Source organism: Dipodomys spectabilis, unplaced genomic scaffold (assembly GCF_019054845.1).
Source record: "Dipodomys spectabilis isolate Male_0828 unplaced genomic scaffold, ASM1905484v1 ptg000108l, whole genome shotgun sequence".
In the NCBI taxonomy this organism is placed as follows: Eukaryota; Metazoa; Chordata; class Mammalia; order Rodentia; family Heteromyidae; genus Dipodomys; species Dipodomys spectabilis.
The window spans coordinates 5,290,653-5,314,045 of record NW_024870785.1 but is presented as its reverse complement, the minus strand read 5'-3'; the positions used below and the strand labels follow the sequence as shown (position 1 = coordinate 5,314,045).

At 41.6% G+C, this 23,393-nt stretch overlaps 2 protein-coding genes across 3 annotated transcripts in view; both read left to right on the top strand.

Annotated features, from left to right (window-relative positions):
* Window positions 1-3,812, top strand: part of Tmem87a (transmembrane protein 87A) — a 35,545-nt gene extending 31,733 nt beyond the window's left edge. For both annotated transcript variants that reach the window (XM_042687909.1, XM_042687908.1), the window contains exon 20: window positions 2,573-3,812. In XM_042687909.1, the coding sequence (XP_042543843.1) occupies window positions 2,573-2,614 (42 nt within the window). In that variant the 3' untranslated portion in view covers window positions 2,615-3,812. The remainder of the gene's footprint in view (window positions 1-2,572) is intronic.
* A 2,564-nt stretch (window positions 3,813-6,376) lies between these two features.
* Window positions 6,377-23,393, top strand: part of Vps39 (VPS39 subunit of HOPS complex) — a 37,167-nt gene continuing 20,150 nt past the window's right edge. The window contains exons 1-7 of the mRNA XM_042687901.1: window positions 6,377-6,589; window positions 12,782-12,847; window positions 18,512-18,576; window positions 19,224-19,266; window positions 21,076-21,170; window positions 22,383-22,481; window positions 22,843-22,935. Of these exons, the coding sequence (XP_042543835.1) occupies window positions 6,517-6,589; window positions 12,782-12,847; window positions 18,512-18,576; window positions 19,224-19,266; window positions 21,076-21,170; window positions 22,383-22,481; window positions 22,843-22,935 (534 nt within the window). The 5' untranslated portion in view covers window positions 6,377-6,516. The remainder of the gene's footprint in view (window positions 6,590-12,781; window positions 12,848-18,511; window positions 18,577-19,223; window positions 19,267-21,075; window positions 21,171-22,382; window positions 22,482-22,842; window positions 22,936-23,393) is intronic.

Genomic DNA, 23,393 nt, shown 5'->3' with positions numbered 1-23,393 from the left:
CCAATAAAATACCCAAAAAGCTGGAAGTGGAGAGCACTGTCCTTGAGCAAAAGAAGCTCAAGGACAGTATGTAGGCCCTGAGTTCAAACTCCAGGACCTGCACCCAAAAAAAAAAAAATAGTATTTTGCTTTCTATTGTAGTTTTTTTGTCTTTAAGAAATTCAAGTTTTAAAAAAAAAAAAAAGAAATTCAAGTTTTTGCCGGGCGCTGGTGGCTCACGCCTGTAATCCTAGCTACTCAGGAGGCTGAGATCTGAGGATCACGGTTCAAAGCCAGCCCAGGCAGGAGAGACTGTGAGACTCCTATCTCCAATAAACCACCAGAAAAAACCGGAAGTGGCGCTGTAGCTCAAATGGTAGAGCGCTGGCCTTGAGCTGAAGAGCTGAGGGACAGTGCCCAGGCCCAGAGTTCAAGCCCCACGGCTGACAAAAAAAAATAAAAAGAAAAGAAATTCAAGTTTTATGTGAGGAGGAGGTGGTTTGTCATCTTTTCCCATCAGGATGGTAATTCTATATTTTTCTTTTGAATACAGTAGTTATTAGGAAGGTTACCTGTTTGTTATATGCCATTATTTTTGTTTGACTTTGCTTTTTTTTTTTTCTTCTCCCCATAAGTGTGTGCGTGTGTCTATGTCTGTGTCTGTCTGTCTATATCTGTGCACATGCACCAGTCCTGGGCTTTTTTTTTTTTTGTGCCAGTCTTGGGGCTTGAACTCAGGGCCTGGGCACTGTTCCTTCTTTTTTTGCTCAAGGCTAGCACTCTACCACTTGAACCACAGCACTACTTTTGGCTTTTTCTGTTTATGTGGTACCGAGGAATTGAACCCAGGGCTTCATGCATGCGAGGCAAGCACTCTACCACTAAGCTACATTTCCAGCCCTAGTCCTTAGGGCTTGAACTCAGGGACTGGGCACTGTCCTCAAGCTCTACTTTTGGCTTTTTTTTTTTTTTTTTGGTGGTTAGTTGCAGACTCTCCTGCCTGGGCTAGCTTCTATCTTTGATCCTTATATCTCAGCCTCCTGAGTAGTGTGGTTTATAGATATGAGCCACCAGCTCCTGGCTTGCCATGAGTCTTTGTAAGTACTTAAGTTTATTAAAGATGCTCAAGCCATTCCTATAGTTCTAGTACTCAGAAGGTGGAATACTGAGTTCAAGTCCAGCCTGAGATACAAAGCCAACATGCTGTCTCAAGAAAAAGAGAAGTAGAAAAGAAAGGATTTACAATTCTTATAATTATATGTAATTTTTACACATTTTTAAAATGGTGTTTTTTTTTGTTTTTTTTTGTTTTTTAAGCACATTAAGCTGGATTGGTGGCTCATGCCTGTAATTCTAGCTTACTCAGGAGGCTGAGATCTGAGATTGCAGTTCAAAGCCAGCCCTTTAAAGCCAGCCTGAGCAGGAAAGTCTGTGAGACTTTTTTTTTGGTGGATCATGGAGCTTGAACTCTGGGCCTGGGCATTGTCCCTCGGCAATTCAGCTCAAGGCTAGTGCTCTTATCACTTGAGCCACAGTGCCACTTTCAGCTTTTTCTATTTATGTGGTGCTGAGGAATCGAATCCAGGGCCTCATGCATGCAAGGCAAGCACTCTACCACTGAGCCACCTTCCTAGCCCTGAGATTCTTCAGTTAACCACCAGAAAACCAGAAGTGGCACTGTGGCTCAAGAGGTAGAATGTAGCCTTGAGCTGAAGAGCTGAGGGACAGAGCCCAGGCCTAGAGTTCAAGCCCCACAATTGACAAACAAAACACATAAAACCGACCCTCCTGCCATTCTTATATGCAGTGTTAATTGGGTACACAACACTGCACAACAGGTTTCTAAGACTTCATCAGATATAATTTCATGAATTTATACTTCCTTGTAAAGATATCTCAGTTTGTTTACAAAACCCTCTACTATTCAATTTTCTAGTATCTTGTGGTAATGCTGAATGTTGTGGCTAAATTTCTGTCTAAATTCTGTCTTCAACTTACATTCCTGAATTAAAAATTGTGTAGATTCTTCATAAAGCTTAATTATATTTTTTTTAAGTCATTTTAATTGACTAAAATATACTTGTCATTCTGAGTTATGGTTTGCTATTCAAAGGACCAAAACTTTTTTTTTTTTTTTTTCCCTTGGGTTGGATCCTGGGGCTTGAACTCAGGGCCTAGACTCTTTTGTTCTTTTTTTTTTTTTCTCTCTCTCTCTCTCTTTTGTTCAAGGCTAAGCATTCTACCTGGAACCACCACTTCCAGTTTGCTGGTAGAGATAAGATTCTCATAGACTTTCCTGCCCTGGCTGGCTTTGAACCAAGATCCTCAGATCTCAGCCTCCTGAGTTGGTAGGATTACAGGCATGAGCCACCAGCATCTAGACCTTTTGATTTTTTTTTTTTTTGACCTTGGATGAAACCTACATGTTTATATGCTTTGAAATCTTCATATATAGAAGTCATTGCTGTAAACATTTAATTAACAAACAAGTACTTGTGCAAAATGTATGTTTGGGTAGTTGATCTTGAAGATATTTGAACTATAGACCATATTATCTCAATGTACTTAGAATAATCCTTTGTTTACTCCCTAGGAACGAATGATCACACACTTTGAAAGGTCTAAAATGGAGTAAAAGATAAGAAACTTTGCAGTTGAAGTTGGCTAGTGTCAGGGAAGAGATCAGCATCTGTGTCAGTCTTCTCCATCCATGGATTAAAGCAGGCAATGTCATCCTGATCTGTTCCTTGATCTTTGTGCTTGGGAGCTGGCAAGAGGTGTCAGAACAAGGAGAACATCTTACTGGAAACACATTCATAGGATGAGAAAATCTACATGCTTCGTATTTACAACATTGATACTCTTTCTCTCCCACACCCAGAAACGGATATGTATGCAACTTATTTGTTTGTTGTTCCTGAACTCTCTATTTCAGTTGTTTAATTTGTCAAACTAAAAAGGTTAACATCGTCTAAAGGACTGTATCATCAGCACCATAATATGTAATTTTCAGGAGCAACTGCCTGCAGTTTTTATTTATTTCAGGAGTTGCATAGGTGATGGAGGAACTTGTTACTTACCTTTCAGTTTTCTGGGAAGTCATGGCAACATCTTGAAGAGGCAATTTTGACTGAAACATGGCCCTTCTGAGTTAAGCAGTCATGCTACTGTCCATGACCAAAAGGAAAAAAAGAGAGAAACAGTTAAATGTGGTTCAGATTGTTAAAAAAAAAAAAAAGCAAAATCAAGTGCAATTTTATTTACAATGGTGTATATTAAAGATTTTTCTATTTCAGATGTACTTTAAAGAAAAATGTTAGCTCAGCTCTTTTGACATCTGCTATTGTGACACATCCCATTGCTGGCAATGTGGTGCACACTCCAAAACCTTGAACTACTGTTTTGTAAGCCCCTAAGGGGGGTTTTGTGGAGTCCTAGGCAATGTTTGGTTTGCCTTCATGCCATTCTCTGGGAGTTGCACTAGATACTAAGAAGCACTCCATCTCAGTGCTAGGATTGAGCACCTGCTCGAGGGACTGTGAGGCTTTGGAAGCGGGTGCTCGTGGAACAGAAACAGATCCTTCTGGCTTTTCAGTTCTTGCATGAAGTAGTGTGGAGGCCCTGGACTGCTGCTTGTTTTTTTTTAGGGTTGACTGTTCTAGTATCTGGTGTTGGTTTAGAAACTGTTTGTAAGGGACATCACAAGGTGATGGTATTCACTTGAAGCACTCTATTTCTGTTTTAATGGTTTTATCCAATTTTGCCTTCCTGAGATTTTTGTTCTACATAAAAAGCCCATTCCCCCTTTTAATATAAAAATTTAACAAAATTAATATATTTTTCTCATTTATTTCAGACTTTCCCTAAGTACCCTTCTTTCTCCTTTTTTCTACAAAACAAACTTTCTTTCCATGGCTTTTATTACAGGTTTTGTTATGTTCGGTTGAAATCAACATCCACAATGACCATAATTTCCACTAACATATGACAGTGAACGTGTTAACATTTTGGGTAGTATATCTCTACAGCCTGTGCTGTGGTCAGTAGACAGTATTCCTAAGGGACAGCAACATGAAGAACCAAGCGTATTCTCAATCTTAAACTTTAGCCAGAGGCTAGTGGCATTGTCATGTGCTGCAGTTGTCCTGTAAAACTTAGCAAATGGATTAATAGTTTCTTTCATTGCAATAGGATAATTGGTCAGATTATTTTTTTCTAGTTTAAATGGGTCTCATGTCATCCACTACGGTAGTATTTATTCTTAAAAGAATTTTTGTTATTATAAAGGTAATATACCAGGAGGTATATAGTTACAGTTACATAAGTCAAGAGTACATTTCTTTTTGGACAATGCCACTCCTTCCCTCGTTCTCTCTCAATTTTTCCCTCCCATCCCAGTGGTCATATTTGTCAGTCATGGGGCTTGAACTCAGGGCCTGGCTTAAGGCTCCCAGTCTACCACTTGACCCACAGTGCCTGGTGGTTAATTGAAGATAAAAGTCTCAAGGTCTTTTCTCTCTAAGATGGTCAGATATTTTTAATTTTTAATGCATTTTGATATTGACTTGAGACTAAGGAGGATAATATACATTTTGTAACTTGGGGTCAGATAATTCTATTTATGGCTTCCTGTGTTACTGAGTGGATATAGTGTGCCTTTAGAAAAGTTCACAAGGAATATATAGTTTCACATCCTATTTCCTTAGTTTATATTCTTGGTCTCAGAATCTGGAACTAAAAGGAATTTGACTTTTTTGTATCACAGCAACTAGTAAGTCTAAAATTTCAGGAAGGGACACATATCTCTCTTACTAAGAAACTGATAATTTGGAAAGTGGTGCTGTGGCTCAAGTGGTAGAGTGCTTGCCTTGAGCTGAAGAGCTGAGGGACAGTCCAAGCCCAGAGTTCAAGCCCAAAAACAAACAAACACCAAAACTCATAATTGGCCTGGGAAGGTGGCTCAGTGGTAGAGTGCTTGCCTTGCATGCATAAGGCCCTGGGTTTGATTCCTCAGCACCATATAAACAAAAGGCTGGAAGTGGTGCTGTGGCTCAAGTTGCAGAGTTCTAGCCTTGAGCAAAAGAACTCAGGCACAGTGCCCAGGTCCTGAGTTCAAGCCCCACAACCAACAACAACAAAAAAAGAAACTGATAATATATAAAGTATCCTAGGCTAGTTGTTTTTAACATTATATCATAGATTCACTTTCTTAAAGTTATGCTTTAGACCCAACTGCTTAAGTTTATGACATTCTTGGTGCTTTATTAGATCATTCTTGGACCTCAAATTCAGTTTTCTAATCTCCACGGGGGATACTAAGGCAACCAGATAGTTAGGATCCATATGAAGAATGATGTCTTTTGCTTCTTAAGAAGAATGTTAGGATGGGGAATCTTGGGACAGTTGAGTTGGTAAAAGTATGATCATCAGTTTTAAAAAGCTTTATTTTTTCTGACTCTCAAAAGTTAGTGAATTAACTCTTGCTGCCAAAACCTTTGCTACTCAAAATGTGGTTCAGGGATCAGTAGCAGTGGTAGTTCCTGGGAGCCTGTTAGAATGCTCATTTGAGAGTCTCATGCTGTCCCTACTGAATCAAAATCGCACAATATGTCCAAGTGCTTTGTGTGCACTAAACAGAAGAACCCATTGACCTAATAACCATACTGGATCACTGGAAGTAATTTTGCCAGCCAGTGGTCGTTTGGCATAGACATTTTTTGGCAACATGTCTGATCTCAGGGTGCTTTGGTGTCTATCTGGTGGATAGAAGCTAGGAATACTGCCAAAACATCACAATGTATAGAACAGCTCTTCCTACCACATACACTCAAGGAATTATCTTGTCCTACATACAACTCCCCTAGTCAAATGTCTAGGGCTTCTGTCGAACCTTAGTCTCATTAGGTGGTTCTCAAGCTTTTAAGTGCACAACCCTCCCCCCACCCCCTTTAAGTGTCTGATTAAAAGAGATGGCTGTTGCCTCTAGAATGGTTCAGTCAAGCTGGAATAAAGCCTGAGACTCCCATTTCTACCAAGGTGATGCTGATGCTTCTGGCCTAGAGACCACACACAACCTCCGGTCTGCAACAGCTTTAAAAATATGAACTCTAGGGAAGGTGGCTCAGTGCTAGAGCGCTTGCCTTGCATGCCTGAGGCCCTGGGCTCGATTCCTCATCAGCAGAAAGCGTAGAGCGCTCGCCTTGAGCTGAAGAGCTGAGGGACAGCGCCCAGACCGGGAGCCACGGCTGACTCTCCAAGCTGTGATAGTAACAGACTACTTTTCATTGACTGCTTCAAGTACGCCAGAGCGGAAGGGGCGGGGCCTCGGCGGCGGAAGGCGCACCTCGGCAGCGGAAGGGGCGGGGTTAAGTTAGCAGGAAGTCCGACGCTGGCGATGGCTGAGTTGCCGAAGGTCCCGTAGCCGGGGTCCCGGGCCAGGTCCCGGTTTATCTTTTTCTCCTCCGGCCTGGTTCTGTCCGCCAGCCTCGTCCGGACTACTTCAGGCGGGACGGCAGCAGCGACTCTCTCCTGGCCACCATGCACGACGCTTTCGAACCGGTGCCGATCCTGGAAAAGCTGCCTCTGCAGATCGACTGTCTGGCTGCCTGGGGTGAGCCGCGGGGGCCGCGGGCCGCGGCCGGGTCAGCCCGGAAGCACCGGGCTGTGGGGTCGAGTCGGTGGGAGAAGAGTCTGCGACGCTCGTGGGGGCTGCCTGCGCCGATCTCGGAAGACGCAGAAACGGAGGGACGTTACACCCCCTCTCGTAGCTGTTTATTGGAGGTTAAGCTTGGCTTATTGATGGTCTTCAGCTTTGCCCATTTCGAGTCTCGCAGAGTTTTCAGTGTAGAGAGGCAAAGCAGTGGGAAGTTGGGAGTCGGCCAGGGGACTTGGGCTTGTTAAGATGCTTGTGTTGTTTTCTAGGTGAAAGATAGATTATCTATTGACATTGAACAAGGTAAAACCTGTCCCTGTAAGTGTACACGTGTAGTTGACTTTTTTTTTTTTTTTTGCTATGGGTAGCTCATAGACTCTTAAAGTTTTTCATTGTTATTGTAAAGGTGATGTACAGAGGGCTTACAGTTACATAAGTTAGGTAATAAGTACATTTCTTTTTGGAGGATGCCCCCTCTTTACTAGTTCTCGGTTCTTTTTTTACAAAAAAAAAAAAATTGTACAAAGAGGTTTCAGATTTCACAAGTCAGGGTTCAAAGTACAATGTATCTCGATCAGTGTCAGGCCTGAAAAGATAAGGGGCTCTCTCAAAATTGACAGCCTGGCACCTGTAATCCTAGTTACTTAGGAGGCTGAGATCTGAGGATTGCAGTTTGAAGCCAGCCCAGGCTGGAAAGTATATGAGATTTACCTGCAATAAACTCAGAAAAAGTCGGAAGTAGTGCTGTGTCTCAGGTAGCAAAGTGCTAGACTTGAGCACAAAGAGGCTCAGGGATAGTGTCTAGGCCATATGTTCTAGCCCCAGTACTGGCCAAAAAAAAAAAAAAAAAGTGTAGGTAGTGAGATAAGGTAGATTTGTCTTAACCAGCAACTCAAAGAATAGCAAAAGTACTTTTTCCAGAAAGTGACGCTGTGGCTCAAGTGGTAGAGCACTAGCCTTGAGCTAAAGATCTGAGGGACAGCGCCCAGGCCCAGAATTCAAGCCCCACTACTGACCAAAAAAAAAAAAAAAAAAAAAATCCTTTTTCCAGAACAGAATGTGATACTGAAAAGTCTATCCAGAGACATTCTCTCTCCTTTTCTTTTTTTTCTCCCTTGTTAGTTATGGGGCTTGAACTCAGGCTTGGGTGCTTATATCCCTGAGCTCTTGCTTTACACTAGAGCTCTACCACGTTGAGCCACAGTTCCACTTCCGGTTTTTGAGTCATTAATTGGAGATAAGAGTCTCAGGAAGACTCTTCTGCCAGGGCTAGCTTCCAACTAAGATGCTCAGATCTCAGCCTCTTGAGTAGCTAGGATTATAGGAGTGAGTGACCTGTGCCCAGCTCATATTCTAACTCTTAATCTAACAGAGTGATTAATTGCCTTATATCCAAAGTATCCAAGTTACCCAGCTGTACATAGAAGAGCATCATAACAGATTGTCAGGAAACCTAATGCACAAAACTTATAATCCTTTTTGGGATTGACTAACGCAGGCAGGCATCTTCTGTGTTCTGGAAATCAGTTTAAAACGTTGGCTCTCAACTACAATCATTTTGAACTTACCCATGAGTGGTTGTTTCTGATCAGAGTCCCTAAGAGCCAAGTAGAAGTCATTCAGTCTTTCCTGTTAATGTCCATAAATGAAGGGCCTTTAAAAAGGTAGCTTAAACCCTTAATCAGATTCTACACTGAACAGGATAGAAGGAATGCCATGGGATACTGGTGGTGGCTGGCATCCTGTTCACTATCAATTAACACTGACACACAGTCATCCTTGCAGAATTTTTAATGGCCCCGTCAGCTGGCTCCCTTCGCTTTAAGGTTTCACCTTAATGTGTGCCTCACCTCCTTTAGCACCAGCCTCTCTGGGACCAATAAAGCAGTCCCAGCTCTTTAGAGATGAGGATCTTCTTCCAGACATCTCAAGAAAGCCTCTATATCCTGGAGGAAAATGCTCTTGGAAGAAATTAACACAATTGAAAATCTGAGGTAATGCATGGAGAAATTGCTTTGTTTCTTCATCAAATATGTATTAGGTACCTAGAGGCATTCTCCCTGCTAGGGACAGAATGAATACAAAAGCCTATTCCTAGAGCACACCCAAAAATGTGGAAAACAAAAATGTGAACAAATTGTGATACAAGATGAATGGTACTAGAGACATATGCTGCCTAATTACTGAAGCCTGTAGGAGGTGTAGCCACCTTAGCCTCAGGCATATGCCTCTGAAAAGGATGGACACTGCTTATCACACATGACTTAGCTTGTCAGACTACCAACTCTTTGCTGGGTGTTGGTGGCTTATGCCCATAATCCTAGCTACTCAGGGAGCTGAGAACTGATGATCCCTGTTTGAAATCAGCGCCTGAGCAGAAAAGTCCACAAAACTCTTATTGCCAGTTATCTAGCAAAAAGTCAGAAGAGGAGATGTGGCTCAGGTGGTAGAGTGCCAGTCTTGAGGGAAAAACAAATAGCTAGAGTACAAGGCCCCAAGTTCAAGCTCTAGTACTGGGGGAAAAAATACTGACTCCAATCCTTCATAAGAGTCTCTTTAACACCATTTTGTCTGGTTAGAAAATTCTTTTACCTTTGCTTTTCATGAACATAGTTTTGTGTTGTGACTAGTTTTGTCCTGTTTTGATTACTCACCAAATGGGAAAAGTGACTTGTCGCACTGAGGTAGTTATTGGGCTATACTTCCTCTTGAATCAAAATGAGTTCATATTCGGACTTCAGCAAATAGTTATTTCTTGATGTAGAAAGTTTATCCCAGAACTCCTGTAGGTCAGATCATGCAGGAACAGAAAAATGGAAGTATAGAAAAGCATTGATTTCTCCCTAAACCCCAGAATCCTGTAATTGAGTATTTTCATTTGGATGTCTGGTAAACATGGCTCAAACTGTTCCTAATTTTTTCTCCAAAAAACTTGGGAATTTTCTCCAAAAATTGACTGGCTGAAGTCAGGATATGACTGTATTTCTGTAATACCTTCTTTAGAGAAGTTATATGAACTGAATTCTGTTTTCCATGTTCTACTTCGGCAAAAATCTCCAGCAATGTATTATTGCTAATGTAGTAGGATTTTTTTTTTTTAACATGTATTATTGAGAGCATCAGTCTTTCTTTCTATTGTCCTGCCTTTCCTTTTAAAAATATAGAAGAAAGCAGAATTGCTTTTTTCCTCATTGACTAAGGACATCTGCCTGGAGAAATATTCCCAATATGAAACCTGGTCTGTTTTTATAAATAAATAAATAAATAAATATATATATATATATATATATATAATTACTGCCTTTCAGACAACCTCTTTCGCACACCCATCCTTGGATGTGGATGCCTTAGCAAGTGTATCACAATGTGTAATTGGATCCCAGCTCTGCCATCTACTACTCCTTGTGTATGGACAAGCTGTGTATCTTTTAGCCCTCCACTTCTTTTTCTGTAAATAAGACTTAAAAAACAAACAAAATGATGTACTTCAAGGATAATTGAGTGTTAGTTATTGAAATAACATAAATTATGGAGTTAGCATTTTCTGGAACACCACCAATGCTCATTAAAGGTTGATTGTACAACTAACCATGAGAATTATGAGTCAAGCCAGGCACCGGTGGTTCATGCCTGTAATCCTAGCTACTCAGGAGGCTGAGATCTGAGGATCATGGTTCAAAGCTAGCCAGGATAGGAACATCCGTGAAACTCTGCCTCCAATTAACCAACAGAAAACCAGAAGTGGCACTGTGGCTCCAGTGGTAGAGTGCTCACCTTGAGCTAAAGAGCTGAGGGACAGTGCCCAGTCCAGAGTTCAAGCCCCATGACTGACCAAAATAATAATATTAATAATAATAATAATTAGGAGTCAAGTATGGCTTTCAGCTAAGCCATACTAGCACTGCTAGATATTAGTGCTTCTAGGTTCCTCCATGGCTGCATAGCTCAAAGGCTGAGGCTGGCTGAAGTCAGAATATAAATCACTGGGTAGGCTTTTCTAGGAAGACTTGAACTGATAAGGCATTTGAATGAGGAGACTGAAATAAGACCTTGCCCTTTGAAGAAAGTACAGTTGAATAAGGAGACTGAAATAAGACTTTACCCTTTGAAGAAAGAACACTGTCATTGCTATAGCTAAGACTCCTGGTGAAAAGAAAACAGAAACTAAAAGCCGGGTGCTGGTAGCTCACACCTGTAATCCTAGCTACTCAGGAGGCTGAGATCTGAGGATTGCGGTTCAAAGCCAGCCCGGGCAGGAGAGACCGTGAGACTCCTATCTCCAATAAACCACCAGAAAACCGGAAGTGGCGCTGTAGCTCAAGTGGTAGAGCGCTAGCCTTGAGCTGAAGAGCTGAGGGACAGTGCCCAGGCCCAGAGTTCAAGTCCCACGACCGACAAAAAAAAAAGAAAATAGAAACTTGTGACAACGATCCAGTGAGTCTGGCTCCAGAACTCCCTTTCTCTTCTGGACATAGTTTACAGTTGATTTCACAAACAGAAGATGCAGATTCAGTCCAGGACCTACCCTTTGATCTCAAGCCACTAATGCTGTGGATTCTTTTGACCACTTCTGAAGTCTAAAAATCACCACCTTGAGAGACATGTCTGATGCCACCAGTGGGTGAGTAGTTTGTGCTGCCTCTGATGGGGTGCCAAGTTGACACCCCCTTCTCTGGTTGTATAAGACAGGGATCCTAGTGGGGAAAGGGGAAAGGAGGACAAAGATGCCAGGCTAGCTGGTGATCATGTGGGGCTGCAGGCTCTGCATACTTTGGATTTCCAGAGGTGAAACGGAGCAGTTGCAGTTCTCAGCCCTGGGACCCGGCTGGTTTTCTCGATCTGGCAATGCAGGGTCTCAGCAGAGACCATCCATCCCCAGTCTCTGGGTCACATGTACTGAAGAGCAGGATGGCAAAGTTACCTCAGCAAGGAGGATAATGAGCAACAGAACGTCTTGATAGAGCCCTTGCAACCCAGAAAGGCAACCACCACCATCATGGAGCCCATAGTGCTGAGTACATTTCCCCCCTGAGGAAGGAGAGGCTGTGGAAGAGCACTCTAAAGCTATGGAATTAAGAGCAGATCCCAAAGCTCAAGGCAGCATCCATGGAAGCAAAAGGCAAGAAAAGCAGAATGCTGCTGCTGCAGTTTCAGGCTAGTGCCTGTACTGGGGGAACTCTTGTCCTTTTGTGGGCTGTCCTTTGGTTCTTTCAGGGGAATTCAGTGATTATCTCTGACGTAGCCAATGACGGAGCTGCTAACACAAATGTCAGGAGCTATTTGTGTAAAAGAAATGAAGGGAGAAAAAAAAAGACCAGCAAAAAGTCCTTACATCTTTTTGGTCAGTTTGATTTTTGAAACAGTGAAGCCAGGGATCCTCTCAATATCTCTCACATAGTAATTATTCAGTAAATATTCTTGATTCATTCTCAGACATTTCTTTCCTTTCCTTCCTTCCCTTCTTCCATCCCGCCCTCCTCCCCTTTCTTTGAAGTGCTGCAGGGCTTCATGCATGCTAGACACTACCACAAAGCCACAATCACAGCCTAATTAGACATTTCTTTTTTTTTCCCCTTTCTTTTTTCAGTGCATATTAGTTGTATAAAGGAATTTCACACAAGCATGTATTATACTTTTTTTTTTTTGGGGGGGGGGGTCCAGTCGTGGGGCCTGAACTCTGGGCCTGGGCACTGTCCCTCAGCTCTTCAGCTCAAGGCTAGAGCTCTACCACTTGAGCCACAGCGCCACTTCCGGCTTTTTTCTTCTTTGCCTATGTAGTGCTGAGGAATCAAACCCAGGGCCTCATGCATGCAAGGCAAGCGCTCTACCACTGAGCCACCTTCCCAGCCCATGTATTATACTTTAATTGGATTAATTAAACCCTTCAGTAGTTCTCTCATTACCTGTTCCTTTTCTGCCTTTTATTTTTTTTTTAACATCTTTCCTACAGAGACAGTGTATTTCCATGTTGTTCATCTCTTAACATTTCTTGCATATATTCCTTTGCATATACCTTTGGTTTGCATAACATTTGCTACTAGGAGCAACTCATTTGCTTGATTCTTTGATTACTACAAAGAAATTTACCAGCTAAAGAAATAAGGTTTTACTAAAGGTAATTGACTTTTCTCTGGGCTCTTTGTTTTGCAGAGGAATGGCTTCTCGTTGGAACCAAACAAGGACATCTTCTTCTCTACAGGATTCGGAAGGATATTGGTAAGTGGCAAGTTCCTAGGACTGAAGGAGATGGCTTAATGTGCATGCAAAAGGAGAAAAGAAAAGTTTTGATTTGACTGACAGGCAGCTTGAAATCAGTGGTTCATGATACATTGAAGTAAGAGAGCACAATGGGAAAATGGGGAGGAGCATGTGGGAATCCTCAGGGTTGTTCTGTTTTGTTTTCCAAACTGCATCCCAGTACTACTCCCCTCCTCACTTCCCATAGTAAGAAATATCACTGATGAAAATGAGATTCCTGGATGAATGTTGTGCCATGAGAGGGGGAAATGGGGAACTGAGAAAATAGATCTTATGAGTGGGAGACTGGAAAGAGAAGATGTGGGTTTGGGTACAGTTTTACTTCTCTCCAGCCTTGAGACTGTGTGCAGGTCCTTTCCAATGTCAGCTTTCTCTTCTCTAAACTCTGTCTCACAAGTTTGGTGGGGCTATCTACCATAATGGGCTTACAAGGACTTTGAATGCTAAAGCTCTAATCAATAATAAATGAAGTATTTTGAAACTTATCCTGCTAAAGAGTATCCTTTTTTTTCCTTTCCCTGTGATTAGTAAGTTGTGGTGCTTGAATTCAGGGCTTGGGCACTGTCCCTGAACTCTCTTGTTCAAGGCTCTACCACTTTGAGCCACAGCTTTATTTCTGTTTATTTGGTAGTTAACTGGAGATAAGAGTTTCACCAAATTTCCTGCCCGGGCTGGTTTTAAACCTCAGTCCTCAGATCTCAGCTTCTTGAGTAGTATCTATCCTTTACTATGGAAAAAGCACTTTATTCCTCTTTCCTAATTTTATTCTTATGCTGTCTTTATGGAAAATTGATGTTTAGATGCTGTGTCCTAAAGCAAACTATTGAAGCCAACTGTCATTATCCAACCACATTAGGCCCACAAAAAGCAGTTGCGTAGCTTTCAGCCCAATGAGTATTTCCATCCCACATCTGACACCTTAACAACTCTAGGTTAATTTCAGTTGTGTTGTCACCGGAGAGCACCAGTGGTCTCCCTGGATGTCTCCAAGATCCTCCTGGAATAAGCCTCACAAAACTTAAATCCATAGAAAAACTACAGTGCTTGTTCCTATCATATTGCCATTTGAAGTGATGATACAAAAGTAATGGTAGTTAAGTCTGCTGGCCCTCAGCCCAGACCAAGGCAGTGGCGCTAGTCTGGACAGGTACCCATCACTCACTTACTTTCCACCATGTACTCCTAGCAGTAGAGTTTTGTTTTTTTTTTCCCTTAAGTTAGCCTCACTTAAGAATAATCTTGGTGAAACAATAAAAGGTATAATTGTTCTGTATTTTGGTCTCTGGTAACACATGTTTTAAGCAGTCCCTTTTGATGTAATGGGAAATACACATGATGCTCCTGCCGGATGTCAAGATGCATGTGGCCAATGGCTGTCTTGGGGAAAAGTACTTCTTGTGTGGTCAAGTTACTCGATGAATTGGCCAATGTCTTCAGAGAGTGTCATTTTTGTTTGAAAGAATGACATTGATTTTTCAGATTGTTTGGGTATTTGGTAGACTTTTTTTTTTTCCCCTCCAAAAATTAATCCTCATCACTTCAAAGAGAACAACTGGCAATGTTTGTTAGAAATGATAAAGTTCAGGGAAGTGGCGCTGTAGCTCAAGTGGTAGAGCGCTCGCCTTGAGTTGAAGAGCTGAGGGACAATGCCCAGGCCCAGAGTTCAAGCCCCACGACCGACAAAAAAAAAGAAATGATAAAGTTCAGGAGAGAATTAGAATTGTGGAAAGCATGGCCACTCCCATGAGCTTGACAGATTTTTAACACTTCAAGATGATAATGAATGTGAATGTCAGTTCTATAATTAAATATGACTGCATTTTGAAAAATGACATGACCGGTAGAAACAATATTTTCCAGATGATCAGTGCATGAAATTCCTAAATCATGTGTAAGTAAAAGACCCATTCAAAGTAGAAGACAAATAAGTGGATTTTTTTTTTTTGGGGGGGGGGGGTCAGTTGTGGCGCTTGAATTCTGGGCCTGGGCTCTGTCCCAGTGCTCTTCAGCTCAAGGCGAGCACTCTACCTCTTGAGCCACAGTGTCACTTCCGTTTTTTTTCTAGTGGTTTATTGGAGATAAGAGTCTCATGGACTTTTCTGACTGGGCTGGCTTTGAGCCACCATCCTCAGATCTCAGCCTCCTGAGTAGCTAGGACTACAGGCGTGAGCCACCGGCGCCCAGCTTGTGGAATTTTTAAAAATATAATTTTATTGTTGTTATTAAGGTTTTGTACAAAAGGATTACCATTTCATAAGTCAGGTGAGGGGTACATTTCTTTTTTGGATAATGCCACCCCTTCCTTTGCTTACACCAGTGAATTTTTTTTTTGTCCTGGGGCTTGAACTTTGGGCCTAGGCTCTGTCCTCCTTCCCTCAGCTCCTCAGCTCAAGGCTAGTGCTCTACTATTTGAGCCACAGCACCACTTCCAGTTTTCTGGTGGTTTATTGGAGATAAGAGTCGTGGACTTTCCTGCCCAGGCTGGCTTTGAGCTGCAATCCTCAGATCTCAGCCTCCTGAGTATCTAGGATTATAGGCCTGAGCCACCAGTGCCCCGTTGACCAGTGGATTTTTTTTTTTCAGTCATGGGCTTGAACTCTGGGCTTGAGTGCTGACCCTGTGCTTTTCAGCTCAAGGAAAGCACTATACTGCTGGAGCCACAGCACCACTTCCAGTTTTTCTAGTGGTTTATTGGAGATAAGAGTCTCATAGACTTTCCTGCCTGGGATGACTCTAATTGTGATCCTCAGATCTCAGCCTCCTGAGTAGCTAGGATTACAGGTGTGAGCTACCAGCGCCTGGCTGACAGTGGGTTTTAAGGTGACTGTTTTTGTATTTGTTGTTGCTCAGGGGGATTTGAACTCAGGGCCTGGCTACTGTCCCTGAGCTTTTGCGCTTAAGGCTAGAGCTCTACCACTTTGAGCCACAGTGCTACTTTGTAGACCAGTGGATTTAATGTGACATAGTCTGAAATGTTTAGGGATAGGTTTGAGATTGCTTCCCCATTACAGGAAACCAAATTACCAAGCTTTATAGTTCTAAAGATCACATATGATCCATAATTATCTGAAAAACTATTAAAATATTTTCCCTTTTCCAACTGTAGATAGATAGATAGATAGACAGAGATGGATATCTGTGCAAAGACAGATTTTTCTTAGATACTTCAAAATAATATGTCAAAACAGATTAAATGTAGAGCTGGAGTGTAGGTCAGTAGTAGAGTAGTTGTCTAGATTAAGACGGCCCAAATGTATAGCCTAACGCTACAACAACAAAAAAAGCAGATTAAATGCAAAAGTACATGTGAGAATCCAGCTGTTTTCTGTCAAGGCAGATATTAAAGAAGGTTTGCAAAAGTGTAAAACAGTACTTTTTTTGTTTTGGAAAAATAGTTATCTTTTATTACATTAGGTTCTATGCAAACATAGTCTTAATACTGCCACTTTGAATTAATGGATTAGTTAATATATGTTTTAAATATAATGAATTAGGGACTAAATATTTTAAGTATTTACTCATTTTCACTTCCAGTTTGGTAAGTGTTCATAGACATAACTTGCATAAAAACTGTTTCTCATAATTTATATGATTAATTACAAAGGGGTCCTAAGACTAAAAGTTTCAGAATCTCTGTCATAGAGAATTTTGCTTCTAAAAAGATGGTTGAATCTAGTTAGGCCTTTTTCAAATACAGAACTTTTTTTTTTTTTTGGTCATGGGGCTTGAACTCTGGGCCTGGGCACTGTCCCTCAGCTCTTCAGTTCAAGGCTAGCACTCTACCACTTGAGCCACAGCGCCACTTCCAGCTTTTCTGATTATGTGGTGCTGAGGAATCGAACCCCAGGCCTCATACATTCAAGGCAAGTGCTCTACCACTGAGCCACCTTCCCAGGCTCCCCCCCCACTTTTTTTTTTAACCATTCTGGAAGCGACTGAATTGTTTTTTCTCTTATGAATGTACTATGGCAGGTTCCAGAATCTGCCTGCAACTGTAGGGCGGTCCCCCATCGTTCTCTCTTCTGCAGAATGACACATGAAGGAAGACTGGCCTTGGCATGAGTCCTTGTGGCTTCTCCAGAGAGCCTGCACTGACGCCAGAACCGAAGTATGAGCTGCCCCTCCACCAGGGGGAAGCAGGATAGCAGGGCGTGGCTCAAGTACAGGACTGACTTTTCAGTCTTGCCTTTGCTTCCAGGCTCTGATTGTGGCCACTCCCTAGCTGCTAAGCTCATCAGGCCCCTCAGATATGAACTTGGATGGTATCTAGTTATTGATTAATGATAGTTAACTATTATTATGATAATTACTCTTTTATTTTTCAGTGACTTTGAGGACTGAATACAGTCATCCCTTGCTATATTGCTTATTGTGGCTTCACTGTATCGTGGGTTTTTTAAATATATGTATCTAATTCTGTTTTTTGTTTTTGTTTTGGGTCCGGTCGTGGGGCCTGAACTCTGGGCCTGGGCACTGTCCCTCAGCTCTTCAGCTCAAGGCTAGCGCTCTACCACTTGAGCCACAGCACCACTTCCGGCTTTTTTCTTTTTGCTTATGTGGTGCTGAGGAATCGAACCCAGGGCCTCATGCATGCAAGGCAAGCGCTCTACTACTGAGCCACCTTCCCAGCCCATATATCTAATTCTGTATCGCAGAATTTTGACTATATTGGGTGATTTTGCAATATGTAGGTATTTACATAATATTTACGATTTTAATTATTTTTAAAATAATTTTTAGAGATTAAGTGATTACATAAATTTCACAAATTCTGGGATAGTGATACTTAAAGTCACAGACACATTTTAACCTTTACAGGTTATTATGGTCTATAAAGTTTGTGAATTCTATAAATTTTTGACAGTACAACTATTTCTTCCAAAATTAAAACAATAAGATTGTTAAGGTTAATAAACTAGTAGGAAAGGCTTATAGGAAGGAGGGAAAGGTTTATAAAGCCTTAAAAATATATAAATAACAAAATGAATATAGCGCTGCTACTTTGTGGATTTTCACCTATTGTGGGGGTCTTTGGAATGTAACTCCTGCAGCAGGTGGGGGATTTCTGTAGTTTTGTCATCTCCAACAAAGCCTAGGAGCACAAGTTTTTATGACCCATAACTTTCTTCCCCTTTCTTGCAACAGTACCAACAGATATAGCATCACCTGAAAGTGGCAGTAAGTGTAGATCCATTACATTGCACTAGCTCTGGAGACGGTGTTCAGTGTGGCTCTTCCCTGTGGTGTAGGCATAGGGTAGCTGGTGTATGCTTCTGGCTGGCTTTCACTGCTTGGGCTCTTAGAGTTGACTTAGTGTTTATACTCTTCCTTACGAAACACTTTGCCAAGGTATTTTGTAGGGGAAGATCATCAGACTCACAAGTACCTTGCTGCTTCAGTAAACCTTATGTCAATCTTTCTGCCAGTGCCAACAGTGCATGTAGCTCTTTTTTATCCCCCTTAAATTGGAGTGGAAAGCTCCTCTGTGCTTAGTAAAGGCAGCTGCCTATCAGATCTCTGACTTCTAATCTTTTAGGAATTTTAAAGGTTTATGTAAGAGAGCAGAATAAAGCAGTGTTTTTGTTGCTTCTGTGTGTATCTATGTTTCTTTCTTTTCCATAGGTTGCAACAGGTTTGAAGTGACACTAGAGAAGTCCAATAAGAATTTCTCCAAAAAGATCCAGCAGGTAGGCAATAATGGTTATGACTATGACAATATTTGACTTGTCTGAGACCGCTCTAATAGGCTGTTTTCATTACTATCACAAAGTGTCTAAAAAGTTCAAGGCAGGTAATAACATCAGCCCAGATCTGGAGACATTTGTCATGGGAGGAGCACACTAAGAGAGGAAAGGCTCATGTCTCCATGCACGAAGCCAGAGAGAGTGAGTCCGAAAGGGACTTGCTGTTTTACAACAGCTTCTCTTGAGATCCAGTTCCAGGGTCTCATGAGAACTACTTTACTCCCTCCTAACTGCATGTCCCACTTCTTAACATCACCACACTAGAACCAAGCTTTCAACACATGGACCCTGGGGCTATAAATCACACCATAGTACCCTACAAAGCCAGAACTTTAATAATGATGTTATTTATTAACTTGTTAAATCCTTTTGCACTTCCATTTCTATAGGGATAATTGCCTGTGTATTACGCGCCTTACAGTCCTCTCATAAGCAGAAATTGTGGTTGCATATCAAAATGAGTCCTCTGCCTGTAACTGATATAGATTCCTCAGTCCCCCTTTTTTTTTTTTTTAAATCACTGTTAAGTGGACATTTGCTAAACCTTGTTAGAAATGCTTAATTGAGTCTAATGATTTGTTGTTTTCCAGATCCATGTGGTTTCCCAGTTTAAGATTCTAGTCAGCTTGTTAGGTAAGAAAGAGGCTGCTTTTATATTTCACATATTAAAACACAAACACTGTGACCAAAATAACCCTCTCAGGGTTATTGTAATGGTAATTAGCAGTGAGCTGGTATTTTCGGAACCACATGTAGGTAGCAGCATCTCCTATAAACTTGACCTCTGTTTTCCCAGGTTTCTCCCTTCATTCATTTAATATATCAGGTAATGTATTAAGCCATACTCTGCAAAGCCTGAACTAGACATTGGGAATGTCAAGTTCCAGGGAGAGTTTAAATATCTTTGATATTTTTGATAATTAAATTCTGATTATGAAGACCAATATAACAAAGTAATCATTCCACAAAGTGTTTTTTGTGTGTTTTTTTTTTCCCTGTGCCAATCCTGGGCTTTGACCCTGAGCTTTTTTGCTCAAGGCTGGCACTCTACCACCTGAGCCACAGTGCTACCTCTGGCTTATGCCACAAAGTATTAAGTGCCAGTGGGAACTTAGTAGTGTGCTGTGGGATCTTAGTAATGGGAGGGCTTTGCTGGCTGGTGGATGATTAGAGTTTCCACAGGAAGAGAGGAAGCTGAGCATTACCACAAGGAACAACCTAAGTAGGTTGTTCCCACCATGTGGCCAGATTGGGTTCTGTGGTGGAAAGTGGTGCGTCAGCAAATGGGGCCCAGGCTGCTAGAGGCCTTGTTTGAAAAGCCCTGGTTTCATAGGAGGCTTTTTCTTGGCAAGAGAGGACTAGAAGTTTGTCTCACCCTGCTGTTGAGCCTGGGGCCCAAGTAGCAGAATCATTGTTAGCTTAGGATCATGGGTGAACATGTAAGTAATAATTGTTTGTAACTAAAACTAGGTGTGAACCCAGGTACTGGTGGCTCACGCCTATAATCCTAGTTGCTCAGGAGGCTGAGATCAGAGGATTGCAGTTCCAAGCCTGCCCAGGCAAGAAACTCTTTTATTTCCAATTACTACCAGATAACTGGAAGTGGCACTGTGGCTCAAAGTGATAGAGCACTGCCTTGAGCAGAGAAGCTCAGGGACAGTTTCCAGGCTGTGAGTTCAAGCCCCATGACTGAAAAAATACTACTAATAAAATAAAACCAGGTGTGAGGCCAAGGTAACACCACAGTCATCTTCTTACCTACAGTTCACTCCCTGGAGCGTCAGTTACTTGTGATTAGTGGTGGGTTTGAGAAAAGGGCCGCAAAACAGAACAGTTAGCTATTTTTGTGAAAGAGAAATACTGAATCCACATAAATTCTTTATATTGTTAGTATAATTGTTTTTTTTTTTTGTTGTTTGCTATTGTTTTTCATTTCTTACTGTGCTCAGCTTATAAGTTAAGCTTTTTTTTCATAGGCGTGTAGGAATAGGAATGATGTAGCATATACAGCATTTTGTGTTTTCTTAACTCCATGGGGAATCTTGCAACAAAGTTCTCTCATGCAAGATGACCATATTATTTTGCTAGCTTTGCTCAGACAAATCTTTGAATCTTTGCTGTGAGTATATACCAAATTCACCGAGTATTTCTTTTTTGTAATTGGAGCTTCTTAATGTAAATGGCTTTGAAAGTCTTGCACAGATACCATATTGCACATTTCCAGATTTGAGAAAGACAAGTGTGACAGTGCTTTGGAAATGGGAGAGGGCTTTAACTGAAGTCTGCCCATGTAGTTAATGAAACGGACATTACACCATAACCAGCACCTGCCATTTGATTCGTGTAGATGTTACACAGTTACAGGTTTTTTTTTTGTATTGAAGTAGTTATATTACAGAATGCTGAATACTTATGGTTACATGTTTACCTCCTCCTGTACAGAAAACAACATTTATGTCCACGACCTGTTGACATTTCAACAAATCACTACAGTTTCAAAGGCAAAGGGAGCATCGCTGTTCACATGTGACCTGCAGGTAAGTGGACACAGATGGGCTTCGGCAGTGGACTTCACTCAGTACAGCCCTCCCTCATTCCTACCATTCCACAGGAAGAATCACGCTGATGCCCCTAACCCAACAGACTCTAAGGACAGCATTTAATTTAGGATTCTATTAGACTTTCCTCCATTATAGTGCAAAGTTGAAATATTTGCAATAACTCTGTGTGTGCTAATTAGAATGTAAATATCTATATTATAGGAATCAACTCACCAAAGTGTTATTACACCTTCCATTGGTGAGAAAGTGAGACTGTAACAGTATCATGAACATAATTATTCATGATGTTCAATTGACTGGTTCTAAACAGATTACTTTAGCCTTTGTTTTTAGGGAATTTTTATTGTTTAAAAAAAAAAGGTATCTCAGCTGGGCACCAGTGGCTTACCTGTAATCCTAGCTACTCAGGAGGCTGAGATTTGAACATAATAGTTTGAAGCCAGTACAAGCAGGAAAAAGTCTATGAGATTCTTCTCTCCAATTAACCAATCAAAGTAGAGTTGTGGCTCATAGAGTGCTAGCCTTAAGTGAAAAGGCCAAATAAGAGAGCAAAGCCCTAAGTTCAAGCCCCAGTACTGGCAAGTGCATGCATGCGCACACGTGCGCGCGCGCACACACACACACACACACACACACACACACACACTCACAAAATCTCTTCTTTTTCTAGCCAATTTATGTTCTATATGTCCTTCAAACTCTGCCTCACCCTTCTCAGCTCTGATCACTTTTTTAACGTTTATAGCTCCCTTTGACACTGCATTGTTTTGATCATAAGAATTTTCTTTCCCCAGTTCTTTCAAAGGATTGAGAGTGGGCCTGCTATCAATGACACTTATGACAACCATGGACTAGAGATGAGGCTTCATGATAGAATACTTGCCGAGCACATACAAGGCCCTGGGTTCCATTTAAAAAAAAAAAAAAAAAGAGGAAATAGTTCTACAGGATAGGACCTCCCTTACCCTAGGATTTTCCTCTGAATTGTCTACATGGTGCTAGGATTTTAGCAGCTAGCCTTGGGGATAAAGTGTTTCTGGATATGTGATGAAAAATAGTGTTCTACCCTGCTCTTCTGGCAGCATGACTTCATGTCCATTCCCAGGCAGAAAATGGGTCATGCGATTGCCACTGTATATGACGAGCATTGTGTGTGCAACCTCATTTGCTCTGGGTATCTCTTCCCAGCACACGGAGACTGGTGAGGAGGTGTTGCGGCTATGTGTGGCAGTGAAAAAGAAACTGCAGCTGTACTTTTGGAAGGACAGGGAGTTTCATGAATTGCAGGTAAAGTCCATGTGTGCCTGGCTGTGGGGGAGGAGCTGGTGCTACAGTCAGCCCATGGCATGAAAGACTTCTGTTTCCTGTGCAGTTCTGGGGAAGTTCAAGACCCTGGCATGTAGTTTTGCCCAACTAACCTCTTGATAGGAAGTACCTGAGAGCGCCGTTATGTCCCTTTGTGATAAAATTCTGAAGCCTTTTCCAAAAGCCCTATGTCTAGTTCCCGGGTGACATAAATGAAGTGTGCTTTCCTGGCTTGTTCTGGGAGGAACTGTGCTCAGATGACAATGAGGGTTATTTTGCCAATTGGAAGTGGAAAGGTAGAAAGGTGTTATCTTTCCATTGAACTCTTACTCTTGCTCTTTAGGGGGACTTTAGTGTACCTGATGTTCCCAAGTCCATGGCATGGTGTGAGAATTCAATCTGTGTGGGCTTCAAGAGAGACTATTACCTGATAAGGGTAAGACTTTATGATTTTGCTAATATTTTTGGCTTACCTTGGGGAAGATGACTGATTGGCATACCAGGGCCTGTGTTTGTTTGTATGTTTGCTTATTTTTTTTTATTCTTCCAGCGTTTTCCATAAATGCTTGTTTAACAAGCGGGAAGGGCTGACTCTGTCTTGTACATAATGGTTCTCCTCAGCACTTACCTCATTATTAGGAAAGAAAATTATCATGCCCCGCTCTCCTAACACGTGTGTGCCCAAGAGTTCTGTAGATGTGTATTAAGTAGTTTTAAGACTTTGAGCTACCCTATCCCCTTGAATCTTTGAATATATTTGTTTTTAAACTTATTTCCACTGTTTTTAGTTTTTTTAAGCTACATATGTTTATTATGGGAAATAAGATGTAAATAAGGAGTTAAAAGAAGTACAGATCACCCAGAATCCTTCCACTCAGAAGTAATCACTACGGG